General features: G+C 48.0%; 1 protein-coding gene across 4 annotated transcripts in view; it reads left to right on the forward strand.

Annotated features, from left to right (window-relative positions):
* Window positions 1–4,373, forward strand: part of EGFLAM (EGF like, fibronectin type III and laminin G domains) — a 201,040-nt gene extending 196,667 nt beyond the window's left edge. For all 4 annotated transcript variants that reach the window (XM_030927902.1, XM_030927901.1, XM_030927903.1 and 1 more), the window contains 2 exons: window positions 2,269–2,372; window positions 3,197–4,373. In XM_030927902.1, the coding sequence (XP_030783762.1) occupies window positions 2,269–2,372; window positions 3,197–3,351 (259 nt within the window). In that variant the 3' untranslated portion in view covers window positions 3,352–4,373. The remainder of the gene's footprint in view (window positions 1–2,268; window positions 2,373–3,196) is intronic.
* The last annotated feature ends 10,000 nt before the right edge of the window (window positions 4,374–14,373 follow it).

Raw genomic sequence — 14,373 nt, forward strand, 5'->3', positions numbered from 1 at the left:
ACTGGTGAGGATACCAGGCACTTCCTAGACATCTAAGGAAACTGATCTTAAATGATCTTCCCCTAGACTGTACAACTGTTTGTGGGAAAAGCCAAGATTAGAATCCCAGCTCAAAGCCCTTTCCTTCCCACCCCATGATGAAACTCACCCAAAGCTAGGATTTCAGATGCTTGGGAGGGATAAAGCAGTGGAAGAATTTCACATGTCAGAGTGTCAAGCTGGGCACCATGCAGATGACTCAGCAGACTTGGCTTTTCCTATTGGCATGATGGATACATGTCCTGGTGGGTCTTAGGTGGCAGTGAGGCTGAACAGAAGGAGTTGAGCCCAGAACTGGATGAATGGGAGGATTCCAGCAGATGCTGAGAGTTGTGAGCAGACAGGCCTAGAAGGGAGGATACAACAGATATCAGGGGGAACTGGGTTAAGGCCATGGATATCAATTAAGGTAAGAAGGATTGAGTGGATACCTTAATTCTCTGTGGCAGGCTCCAGGGTTAGAGATAGAAGTGTCAGTGAAAAGGAGATTGCCCAGGAGGCCTTGCTTTGGACCCTGTCTTGCTCTGGGGAATCCTGGTCTTGCAGGCATTAATCCCAGCAGAAAAGAGAAAATAAATTCCAGTTTATTGAACATCTCCAGGTGCCAGGTACTTTTCATACTTTGTCTCAGTTAATATTCACAGCAACTTAGGTTTTATAATCTTCATTTTATGGATAAAAATGATGATATGATAATGATATTGATAACAATAGCAACACATTCCTTTACCAGTCTTTATAGAGCAAGATATATATTAGGTATCATGCCCTGTGCTTTGTACACATAACATCTGATCTCCACAATAATCTTGGGAGATGGGCATCGCTATTCCCATCTCAGGTGAGGACGCTGAAGCTCCACAGATTCCCTTGTTCATTCATCTTCTGGGATGAGCCTTATATTATTCCAGACATAGGAGATACCTCACTGAAGAAAATTAACATCCTTGCCTCATGGTCTTGCATTCTAATGGTAAGCAACAGACAGTACATAATAAACATGATAAAGAAGCATGTTATTATGTTAGAAGGTGATACCACATTTTTTCACATCTAAGATGCCATTGATTATAAGGTATATCTTCATTTTAGATATAAAAAATGAAAAATTCTTAGACTTTATGAACTAGAGTAAGTAGAAAAAAATGGAATATTTTAGAGTAATTTCTTTTAAAAGGCAGGGCAAGCAAGGCAAGCTGTTGCGGGTACTGCCTGTCACAGCATTCAGGTACAGGATTCTAAGAAAGTACTTCCCAAATGGGAAGTTTGTGGTCTCAAAGACGGGGACAGAACAACAGGAAGTTCTCTAAAGCTCTAGAGGAGGTGCTATCAAGAAGTGAGGCCTGAGTGAGTCCACCCCCTAGTGCTATAAAAGCAAATGTATTTGCTCGAAGAAGGCTCATGGGGCTGGGTAGGTTTGAAAAACAGCTTTGAAAACTGCAAAGCCCTTGCCACCAATGAACACCTCCCTTTTCCTGTCTTCAGAGTCACTTTAGGGCTCTGTGGGTTCTTTAGAAACTTCCGAGCCAGTCTTCCCATAGAATGATCCTCTACCTACAAAAACTGCTTCGTTGGCTTCTCATTATACTTAGAATCCCAGCTCCCTATGGCTTCCCATGCCTCGCCAGCAGCTCTCCTCCCCTGCGCTTCACCTGAAAGGTTTTCCCTGGCCCGCTGTCACCTTCAGGATAAATTCTCAACTCCTTACGAGTGGTTGACCGTTTGCTTGGGGCTTCATCTTTCCCAGCCCCAGTGTTTTGTGAGTTCCATCTGTGCTAATCCCTGCTCTTTCTCTTTGCTGTTGTTGCTTCCTCTGTTTGCATAACCTTCTCCTTCACTTGACTTAACCTACCCGGGCTACAAGACACATTTTGGCCAGAATCTCCTGTGGGCACCTTTTCCGGACCATCTGTCTAATAACTGTCCTCTCCCTAGTCTAAGTTAGGTGCTGCTCCTCTGGTGGAATTCCACAGCACCCTGTGGTCTTCGTGGTGGAGTGCTGGCACTGTGTTGTCATTCACAGTTTGACTTTTTGTCTTTCTCAGTAGACTGCAGGCTGCCGAGGGCCAAAAATTTGCCTTTTGCCTTGATTTCTGCAGCCCCATCATTTAGCACAGTGCCTGGCACGTAGCGGGTCCCTTTAATACATTTGTATTGAAATGAATGAATGATTGAACGAACCCCAAAAATGCCAGGCTTTTTGTTCTTTTTTGTTTCGGCATTTTGCAGGGATGGCCAGTCAGGAAAGATAACCGTGGATGACTATGGAGCCAGAACGGGCAAATCCCCAGGCATGATGCGGCAGCTTAACATCAATGGAGCTCTGTATGTGGGTAAGTGATCGACCCTCGACCAAAGCTAACTTAGGCCAGTGCTTTTCTTATTAGTCTTCCATTTGCTGTGCCAAGTCTGCACGCTTGGCTGGATCAAATACCTGAAAATCAGGAAGCCCTCCAGATATTCCGTTCTTTCATTTTCTGAACAGCTGACTCATGGCTGAGGGGGCAGGAAGGGCTCCCTTCGATGCTTTTATGCTTTGGACAGATCCACCAGGAAAACCAGGCTTTTCTTGTTTGTAGAACAAGAATCTGCTAAATATAGCTCCATGACTTCTCTCTGACAAAACAGGACCTGTTTTCTTTCCCCTTGCAGAATAGAATGACTAGTATTTCTGTAAATGGCTTATTAGAATTAATTTACTAGTGCAGATGCATAAAAATGAAAAGCTATTTTTATCTATATGATATTTTCTATTGAAAGCATTCAACATTAGTGCATTTCTTTTGGTTTAAGATGACATCACTTCTAACTACACATTGCATTCTGTTGACATTATACCACACTTCAAAATTTACTAGACACTGTTTGGTCTCAAGGTGGTCAGTTGGGCCAGAAATCACACATGAGGAATGAATTTATAGCTTTTGATTGTGTACCAAACTGATCCACGTCAATCTGTTCCTTCAAGGATAATTATAAAATAGTGAGAAATGAGGTACCGAGCAGCTCAAGGGGCCCACAGCCCTCACTCACGTATCCTATGAATCGAGGGATGCCTTGAGTAGCAGACATTCAAGTGCCCCAAAGTGGAACCCCGACCTTGCCCTGCTGACACCTGCCCTTTGGCTCACCTCATCTCCCTCTTGCTTCCTGGCAGGTGGAATGAAGGAAATTGCTCTGCACACTAACAGGCAATATATGAGAGGCCTTGTGGGCTGTATCTCTCACTTCACCCTGTCCACCGATTACCACATTGCCCTGGTGGAAGATGCCGCAGATGGGAAAAACATCAACACTTGTGGAGCCAAGTAACACCAGCTGGCCTTGCCCAAGGGACAGAGCCTTCTATTCTGAGAATCCCAGGGGCCCTGAGATCCTGCCTGATGCTATATGCAGAGGCCCAGGGACCAGGTGTGTTTCCTCTCACCAAAAAGAAAGTACACACTGATGAGAAACTGAGAACCAAGATAGGCATCCCTGGGTGGCCTTTCCTGCTGACACTCCGCGAGCTGACCCAGCAGAATTCTCCGTGTAGGAAGCATCGGACCTTGTCCATTGAATATGTAGCAGCTGCCAGAGATCACACATCAATGCAAATTCCAGAGCCTGTCTGCTATAGCTCAATGACTGTGTTGTGATTCATGGTACATTAAAGAGAGAGAGAGAGAAAGAAACCCCCAGGGCAGTATTAAAATACTTCTCTCCTTCCCTGACTCATGAGGCTCTTCCTGACAGCAGAATGACTGTGTGCCCTTGAACTTCACATTTCCCACCTTGACCCGTCGATTGTTCGGATTAACCCCTTCCACTCCTCACTGGCTGGCTCACTGTGTTCTGACTAGTCCATGAAAATAAAGATGGAAGGAGACCAAACACAGAATCATAATCATAATGCGGCCCCTTCCCCAGAGCTTACCTCAAATGTGAAATTCCTACTTTTTATAATGCAGAGTTAAGGAGCTGAGCCCCGTGATTTTGTAGCTGTACTTTTGTACGTGTATATTTTTATAGCTGCAGACTGTCCACACAGTATACTTTTGGAAGTTTGGGTGGATGACCCTGAGTTCTTGCACACCTTTCCTAAAAATTTCTCCCAAAAGAGACTTGTTTGGGCCGTTTGTGGTGTCAGTGGAATGGATAGGTAACTTGGGTGGGCGACTTGGGGAGCTGACCATCCTCTTTTGGTAAATGTTGATGGCTCAAGGGGATGAATATGAAGCTTTCCAAGATAAGCAGATTAAAAGGAACTTGTGTTACCGAGGTAGGTCACTGTCATTTTTGCTTTAAGAGAGGGGGAATATCTGTAGTAAACTTGAATAAAGGGGACAAAGCTAGAACTTACTCATTCATTCATTCACTTATGGAGGTGTTACTGATTTTGCGGAGGTCAGGTCCATACTAACGGACACTAATACAATCAGTGTTTCTAAGGCTGTGCAGGGGTCAGGGGACATGCTGTCAGGATGGTCTGAGCATCTGGGTGAGAACCAGAGAAACAGGACTTCTTCCTTCTGTACCATGAGCTGTGCCCCTTCGCTATGCATGCACTTGACCCCAGATACAGCTGGTTCACTGGCAGATCCCCATGACGGACTTACTAAGGGAAAGGTGAGGTGAACACTGCCCCCAGAAGGGGGAAATATGATCTAACTTATGCAAGAGCCTATAATTAGTCCCAGTCTTGACTCTACTTTTGTTTGTGCAGCATTCGTTCACCAAGACTTGGGGTTTGTGCAAGGCAGTTTTAAGCACATAATGTAATCATAAAAGATGAATAAACTAGAGAGGTTCACTTTGTGCCCCAATCTCCTGTCTTTGGGAAGCTTTGATGGCCAGGATCCTTTCTCCCAGAGGAATCATGGTAATCATCATCATCATCCACTCCTAGGCACATAACCTTACATGAGTGCAATCCAGAGAAAGGCCACATGGTAGAAAGCGGGTCCTTCACCTCCCAGACACCCTCGCCTCAACACCTCTTCCTTTGATACTGTTGGGACCAGTGCTTCCCAAGATGTCATGGAGTTGTTTTACGGCCCATTTTGATGGATTCCCTCCAGCCATAAATATCATTGTGATCTTAGCAAAATCTTCAGCTGAATTGAAGCTAGAAGAGCTGTTGCTGATGAGTTGTTGTTCCATGAAAGTGTTATCCAGAGAAAAATGCAATGTCCCAGGGATGCAGGCCTGGGAGTAGAACCACCTGCCTCTGGGTGGGAAGCAGATGAGGCTAACGGGAGAAGAGTGACATGATGACAGGGTCAGGGGAGTAGGGATCTGACAGGTGAGAGAGCAGCAGAGTGGAGGGATCCCAGAGGAGCTGGTGACCTGGGAGGCTCGGGCTCAGAGGACAGGGTAAGAGACAGTGTATCCTATGTGGGCTCCTGGGTGTCCAGTTTTCTCTCTATGTGTATCTGTTGTCATGGCCACAATAATACTGCATAACAAAAATCACAAAACTGCAATGGCATACAGCAATGAATGTTTATTCCTCACGTGCCTTGAGTGGTCAGCTTGGCAGCTCTGCCAATCTTGGCTGGGCTTGACTAGGTGGGATCTTCTGGTGTCGGCTGGACTTGCTCACACGTGTTAGGGTTGCTAATTCAGGATAGCCTTGGCTGGGTTGATGAGGTGGCTTGTGTCTGCTCCGTGTGTTTCTTGTCCTCCTCCTGGGCCAATGGGCTGACCTGAGCATGCCCTTGTCCTGACGATGGGGGAGGGCACAAGCACAAGAGTAAAGGTGGAAGACCTTTCGTGGCCTCGGCTTGGCACTGCCACACCCTAATCATCTGTGGATTCAAGAGAGGAAGAAATGGGCCAGCCCCCACGTGACATATGGGCTCTTCTCCAGCATGAGAGAACTACCAAGCTGCCTGGCGGAGGGCATGGACTCAGGAGCAGTAGGAAAGCATCACTGCTGATGCAATCGGTCCACCGCAGCAATTCCTGTGTCATTCACGACAGACTGCAGTAGGGATGCCGTGACCCCCTGGCCATAGCTCTTCTCTGACCTTCTCTAACCCTTGGGGCTGGAGGCAAGGTCCATGATGTTCTCAGTGCCCAGCTAGTCCAGGCCAGGCCTGATGGGAGCAGCACCTGCCCTCCCCCTCGCATTGCGGTATCCTCTCTTTCCCTTGCCCTCCTTCCACCTGCTCCCTGACACTTGGCAGTTGGCCCCGTTGCTGTTCTGAGGAGGAGGGACTGGACTGGCTGGGAGATGGGATCTGTGCCTGGCTTTTGGGTAGCCGCTGTGGGGAGAGCATGTTGGAGAAGGCTGGCCAGGCTCTTGGCTGGAGAGAAAGGTCTGGGGTGTTGCCAGGGAGCTCAGAGGCTAACAGCGGTCCCTGTCCTAGGAAGGAAGGATAGAGTAGGGCACGGGATCCTGAAAAGCTTTTCTCCCACAATCAGGATCCGAGAAAATTCCCTGGAACCTCCCACATGTTCGAAGCAAGGCTGACCAAGTGTGGGCTGAGGATGTCCTTGCTTTTCCTATTAAGATGGACTTCCATAACCCTCCATGTTCCTGGAGACCCCACCTCAGGATTTCTCTCAGGAAAGTCTGTGGGGTCTTCTGCGTCCCCTCCTGCGGCTGCCCAGGCAGCTCCCACGGCCTGCCCACCGCCCTGAAGGCCACCCCGCTCTCCTACCCTGGTATTTGTCTTTCATTTCCTGACACAGTCCTGTTCCCGTCTCCAGGCCCCTCCAACACAAACACGTCGGCTGGTGTCCACACACAGACTGCCCTGCTGGCATGGGCACTGGCGCTTTCCTGCTGCTGCCCCCTCTCCTTCCTCCCTGCCCACCTCCTCCCCTGGCCCTGCAGGAGCTGCCGCCGCCTCCCTGCGTGGGAGGAAGGAGCTCGGAAAAGTGCCCGGAGCTGGAGCTGGCAGGCCCAGGGCTTTCCACTTGGAGGAAACGCTGCATTTTTCACCTTTAACCCAGAAAAATATGGTTCTCAGAAAGCTTGTTTTTAGCACTGTGAGTTCCCAAAGGAGGAAGAATAGGCAGTAGGAGGGGCCCCCAGCCCCTCTGAGCTCCGACAGCAACCCCCACCCCAGAATGCCCTTCTTCCTGGGAGGGAATGACCCAGGGGCAGCCTGCAGAGGCCCAGCTGCAGGAAAACAAAGGCAGAGAATTCCAGCTCCGAGTGGAAAGACAATACTTTAGGAGAGGAGCCTGGACAAGGCGTGAGCCGCTTCCCACCTCCTCCCTGCCTCTTCTAGCTCCTGCCCAGTCCAGGAACGCATAGTAGTTGCCCTTGGAGCTGGGGGTCAGTCCAGGCACACCCACCACCGCCCAGACCCTTAGCTGAGAAGGGGGTAAGATTAGCTTATCAAAGGCGGGACGACATTCTCCAGCACTTTCTCCCTGGGGAGACAGCTGCCAGCATGAAATCAAAATTAGAATCCGAAATCAGGGGTCTTACAGCTTTAGCCCACTCCCACATTATTTCTCAACATGGAGATGTGGGTCGTCCGACGGTATCCTATCTATCTGGGGACTTATCCGGCACACATGCTTACATGAAAATGTAAGCAGCCCTGCCTCAACCATTGTGAGGCCAGAAGTCCCAGGGCTGCCGGCATTTAAGCCGGTGGATCCTGTGGAAGTGAGAGGCTGCCGTTAGAAAGTTCCAGCTTACAGGTGGCTATGTTCGGGCCAGCGAAATGACTAATCCAATGCAACAGCATGAGCTGGCTTCTGGGCTAGGCCCTGTGAGTAACCGCACCGCAACCTCACAGTCAAAGAATGTTCACATATTTGATCTTCATAACAGTCCTCCTCCTATGATGGCCGGAGCAGATGGGCATGGACTGTTTGACTTAGGAAGACAGATGCTGGCCAGAAAGACTGGGTGACTTGCCCATGGTTCCACCACGAGGACGCAGCAACGATGCTGTGCCATGGAGCTTTTCTGCCCTTACCCTGACCTCTGGTCAGGTGCAGTCTGCCCAGGGACACCTGCATTGTTGAGGGACATTCCGGGGCTCCCTTGGGTTAGCTGTCGTCGACAGTATAGTCATGTAAGTGAGGGAGATTCAGACAAAGGTCAGGTCCCAAGAGTCCGCTTGCCAGCGCATGCCATTTTCTCATCACAGCCCTGAATCTGCCGTCTTTCAAAGCCCTTCTGTTGCAGGGACTCTGGGTTGAGCAAATCTGAAAGCAGAAACTAAAGAGCTAGTCCAGCGGGGTGGGATTCAGGACCCTCTACAGGCAATTGGGTGTGGGTTAAATTCCTTTCCCTTCCCTCCTTTGCTTTCATCTCCACAAATAACCTCCATAACCCTGGGGAGTGGTTGCAAGCTATTTCTGCTCAGGGGCATGTTCCCCTGGGCCCCTGCCTCGCCCCGGCCAAGCCACGAGCTGAAAGAGCAGGGCAGGCAGCCGGGAAAGGCCTCCCCTGCCGCTCCTCTTCTTCCCGTTTACTCTTGCTGAGGCATCTTTGTCCTAGAAAGTTCATAGCTCCCAGGAGCACTTGCCCTTTCCTGGAAAGACAGGAGAGAGAACATTATGTCTGAGCACTTGGGAGGAGGTCTCCTGTTTTCTATTTATCCATCTTGTCTTTCAGTTTTGCTCAAGATGCAAATGGTGTCCAGAGGCATAGAAATTTCCCAGCATGTGGCATGGCCTCCTGCGATGTCCCAGCGCTCACCTCCAAGTCAGAGCCCGGCCCGGGGGTATGGCCTCCCCGGATGGCCTGCTGTCAAGGGGCTACAGCTCTGACTTGGCTAGGAGAGGACTTGAGTTGGAATGTCTCTTCGAAGGAAGGCCAGGAAGGCTCAAGAAATTTGCCGTTTATACTCACTTAATAACAAAAGTAAGAGGCACCAGGCCAGGGGCTTAGCTAAGGAAAGCCCTGTTAGGAAATTGGCCAAAAGAAGGCAGAGGCAGAGAAAATGGACTATGAGGCAAAAAGAGCTGTGGGAGGAGAGGGGTGTGGGGCCGCAGGGGTTGCAAGGCTCGCTGCATGGTGACCTCAGGTCCTGCTGGCAGCATTCCATGTTCTCACTGTACATGGGGTTCAGAGAGCAACTGTGGGGTGGGGGTCGGAATGAAATGAGGGGCCTGTCTAATACAGTGGAAAGTGGAACTTGTGCTGATTGCTTGTCCAGGCCACATTCATACCACCTTGGAAATGAAGGTAGCCTGGGCGGTCTCTGCTCCAGCTCCACATGGGGCTAGAGAGGTAAGAGGATGTGCCTAGGGCTGGGGCCCTTCCCTTATCCATGTGACTGCCTCTGGCCTGGAAGCCGGGAGCCCCTGGGAGTGCGTTGGGAGGCTTTAGGGGTGTGGGGATGGAGGGTGGAGAGCGGATGGCCTACGGGCCCTCACAAGGATTGCTGTAGTTGTCCCCTCCAGGCACTCGCCCACACAAGGTTGGTTCACATTTCACTGACACTCACTGAGGACGAGCTATTCACAAACCAGCCCCTGGCCAAAGTGCCTAGTGAGGATATCAAGGACAGAGAGGACTCAGCTCCCCGTCAAGGTGTCGCCTGGGCTGTGGTCTCACCTGAGGCTCATTGGCTCTTTGCTTCTTCAAAGCCAGGGGAGACTTTCTTTAGGCAGGGCCCAGTCCCTCTCATAAGAGCTCTCCTGAATAGGTCGCCCGCCCATGATCATCACCTATTAACTCCAAGTCAATTGATGAGTAGCCTAACCGTGGGAGCGACAATCCATCATTTCCACAGTTCCACGCAAGCATCTTGGGGGCCTTCGTAGAGTCCTGCCTACCACAACCCTGATCAACTCTAACTTTCAGTCTCTCCCACCTCCATATGATACCTCCCCAAAAACCAAGTTCGTTTTCGTAAAATGCACCTTCTGTCCCGTGCCATCCCAACTAAAGGTTACGCCGCGGTCAGCTGCGTGCCTAAACAATGAGCCAAACACTCAAGATGAGGGGAGTTCTGTTCTCAGAGAGCATAACCGTATTTTAAAATTCCTATTTATAGTTCTTGAAAATCCTGTGTTCCTGGGGTCCAGGGATCCTTTGCCATGACTAAGGACCTAGGCTGGGGTATAGTTGATGGTGTGGGTGCCCAGGGGGACTGAGGAAATTGTCAGGCAGCTGCCCTTTCCAGTGGCCACTCAGCATGACCCCAAGCAGCCCACATCTTAGAAGAGATAGCAGGGAAGCCATGGAACTCTGCGTCGGAATTTTCGGTAGCCAGTTACTCATAAAAGACCACATCAAAAAGTTGGTTTGGGTGTTTTTGTGTATAAGGTGCCAATGACTTTTAGTATGAAATTCAGATATCAAACTAATGCCAAACACTTTTGTTTGACTTTCAGAGTTATCCATTATTTAATGAAAAGTATGAATATAGAAAAATGTCCAGAATACAGAATTAAATAGTTCATCCATACATTGGGATTTCATATATCCATGAAAGAGTACCATAGAAGTGTTCTATTTATATGAAAAGATTTTCAAAATATGTGAAATAAAAATTCAAGTTCCAAAATAGAATCTACAATTCCCTTTTATGTATGCACACATATATATATATGAATAGACATGTACATATATATATACACACATTCACATAGGAAAATATTTCTGAAAGGATAAAAAGTAAAATGTTGAAAAGACCTAATGCTGCATAAAAAGATTGTGTGGGCCTAGCATGGTTGCTCACCCCTGTAATCCCAGCACTTTGGGAGGCTGAGGCAGGCAGATCACAATTGTGGTCAGGAGTTTGAGACCAGCCTGGCCAACATGGTGAAACCCCGTCTCTACTAAAAAATACAAACAATTAGCCAGGTTTGGTGGCATGAGCATGTAGTCCCAGCTACTTGGGAGGCCAAGGCGGGAGAACCGCTTGAACTCCGGGAGTTGGAGGTTGCAGTGAGCCGAGATCGCACCACTGCACTCCAGCCTGGGTGACAGAGCAAGATTCTGTCTCAGAAAAAAAAAATTAAAATAAAAAAAAGATTGTGTGATTTCTTTTTCTTTACCATTGATTTTCTAGTTTTTCTTCAGTGAGTATTTTTTGTTCTGTCCACTCAGGATATCACCTCTTTTGGACGGACTGGTCTTTCTGCAACTCTTGTGGAAATGTCCTTTGAATAGAACTTCTGTCCAGCCACAGAACTGAACCAGGGATGAGCACATGGCAAGCCAGGTCAGAGTCCTCAAGGCGAGCTGGGGAGGATTCTCCTGATGGCAAGGCCATAAGCTTGGATGAGCCTGGACCATGGGCCCAGATGCTTGAGGAGGTATTGCTTGAGGGAAGAAAGTTTTGTGTATAAGGAAATATGTGTTATTTCCGGGTGGAATAGGAGACTACAGTGGTGTGGCTTGAGAAACATGCCAGGGCTTACCTGCCCACGAAGTAGATGCCTGAAATATCAGAGCCAAGACTATCTTCCAGAGAAGCAGATACGCAGTTTAGGGAAGAGGGACGGGGGCCAGAATGGATCACTTGGTCATGCAAGTTGTCCATGCAAGTTGGAAGGATACAGAGAACCTGACTCATAGAAAATGAAAACAAGGTTCAAATCGGGGAGAAGATGGCAGAGGGCGGAGGTGACAGACAATGGGTAGAAGGACTCTAACCTGTTGTCACTTCGGATAAAGGCCATTTATCTCCCATCTACTGTTACCAAAGAGGTAAGAAGATAAGGGTAAATTTCTGTCCAGGGAGAACAAGGTAATTGCATTCAACACATACTTAAGCATCTACTACAAGGCAAGATGGCCCAAATGTGGGGCAGGAGCTGCTTTGATCTACCACAGGGAGCCTCCCATCCTTGTCCTTAACCAGGGTTCCCTTGTTTTACACACTCTAAGACTATCTCACAAGGGATCACCCTCTGTAGGATCACCCTCTGTAAAATAACATATTTCTGATACCCAGGGAAACACATTAAACCACGTTTTTCTCAAGGTGCGTTTAAAAAATATTTATCAAGCACCTGAGATGTGGCAGATCCTAAACTAAGCTTCATGGGTATAAGAGCCCGAGACATTGTTCAATTCCCATTCCCAGATCAAGCGTTAGGATTGTGCTTGGTGCCGTGGGGACACGCAGGCCTGGGAAGGCACAGGACTGAGGACCTGGCGATGCTGGAGGCGGCTTCTCTGAGCCAGCAAGGCCTAAACTGGGCCCTGCAGATGGAAGAAGTTATCTAAGTGAAGCCCCTGCGTTCACTCTGGGGGGACAGATGCCATGGCTCCCCTGCAGGCCCTGTTCTGTGCAGCTCCTCTCTGTGTAACTGGGAGAGATGCCCTAAGGAGCAGCCAAACAAGCGCAGAGGCATTTATACCTTTAAGGCCTTAGGTGTTCCTGTAGTTTCTCAAGAGGAGGCATGGGTAGCAAACATCCACTCTGTTGGGAACATGATGTACTCTGTCTAATCTTCCCTAGTCCTGCAAAGGTGGGCATGAAGAGCCACGTTTCAGAGATGAGGACACGGGGAGAGGCTGAATTTAACTCTCCAAAGGTTATCCTGGTAGTAAGTTGTGATGCTGGGCTGGGAGCCAGGCCTGTGAAACCTCCCGCAATGCAGTGGCTGACTCGGAAAAGGTGTGAACCCAGCCTCTGCCAACACAGGAAAGGAAAGGAGTGACAATGGCAATTGAGGAAATTAGACTCTAGGTTCCATTCTGAGGGTGGTATGTTGTCTGCACTGGTAATTGGGCAATTTAGGACTACGAGGGTCCATCTGTTCTCAACACTCTGCTTTCTCAAGGCTTTCAGACTCTGGCTTGCAACAACTCCAAGGATAGTGTAGGTGAGGGGAGTATGTAAGTGCCTCTAGAGGCTCAACCTCGAGCAGAGTTAAGGCAGGCTGAGGGCAGGAGGGGAAGAAAGATTTGTTTGAGCTAAAGCTTGACATTCATACCTTTTGAAGGTTTGGAGACAGAGGTTCATACACTGGGGTTGCATTCATTTTAAAGTTATTTCCACTTAAAAGTTTTTTTTTGTTTGAGATGGAGTTTCGCTCTTGTCGCCCAGACTGGAGTGCAATGGTGTGATCTAGGCTCACTGCAACCTGCACCTCCCAGGTTCAAGCAATTTTCCTGCCTCAGCCTCCCTCAGCCTCCCTCAGCCTCCTGAGTAGCTGGGATTACAGGCGTGTGCCACTACGTCTGGCTAATTTTTTGTATTTTTAGTAGACACGGGGTTTCACCATGTTGGCCAGGCTGGTCTCAAACTCCTGACCTCATGATCCACCCGCCTCGGCCTCCCAAAGTGCTGGTATTACAGGCGTGAGTCACTGCATCTGGCCATCACTGAACAGTTTTTATCAAGATCATCCTCAAAAGCTTTTCTTGTCTCTAATCTGAAACATCACCCAGGGATAAAATCATTTCCAATTTAAGCACAAATCAGTTCAAGGCATCTCTTGTTACTTTAACTTCCCTGGGACCAGCACAATGAATATTTTCAATACAGTTTTATTGTTGATCACTCAGGGAGAAAGCTAGTAAGATCAAATTTATAAGCCACTCAAAACAAGCTATTATAGTTCGTTTTGAAGAACTTGTTTGTAAGCTAACATTTTAGTTGACATTGAATACTTTTAACATTTTTTTCATACATCTCTATCTTTTCCCCCAATAATCTCATCATTCTTCTCTGATCCTTTTTAAAAGTTCCTGGGGTTGAGGGTGTTATACATCTTGACTCAAGAACTCACCATCTGGAAAACAAGTTATGCACTGAGAATCCCCAAAGGACAGGCCATATGTATGTACTTCCTCGCACTTAAATACTAACATATTTTTCACAATTAAGTTGGTCTGGAGTTTCTTCTGGTTAAATCCAGGCCCATTCATGTTTCAATCTGGCTAAGTCTAGGCTATACATATGACTAAGGACTTAATTTCTCCATTTAAGAACATCTATTTATAATCACTTTCGCCAGCGTGGTGGCTCACGCCTGTAATCCCAGCACTTTGGGAGGCCAAGGCGGGCGGATCAGGAGGTCAGGAGATCGAGACCATCCTGGCTAACACGGTGAAACCCCGTCTCTACTAAAAAATACAAAAAATTAGCTGGGCGCAGTGGCGGGCACCTGTAGTCCCAGCTGCTTGGGAGGCTGAGGCAGAATGGCGTGAAGCCGGGAGGCGGAGCTTGCAGTGAGCCAAGATCACGCCACTGCACTGCAGTCTGGACCACAGAGGCAAACTCCGTCTCAAAAAAAAAAAAAAAAAAAAAAAAGATCACTTTATACTTTAAAATTACTGGTTTTGCTAAATCTGACTGTATTTCCTAATAGGTTGAAATAAAATTTTGATACATTCTCAGAATCTTCAGGAATGTTTAAGCTATTTTCAGAGGACATAAACTAAAAACCATTACTTTAAAGACCAGTATTTAT

This window comes from Rhinopithecus roxellana, chromosome 3 (genome assembly GCF_007565055.1).
Source record: "Rhinopithecus roxellana isolate Shanxi Qingling chromosome 3, ASM756505v1, whole genome shotgun sequence".
NCBI lineage: Eukaryota > Metazoa > Chordata > Mammalia > Primates > Cercopithecidae > Rhinopithecus > Rhinopithecus roxellana.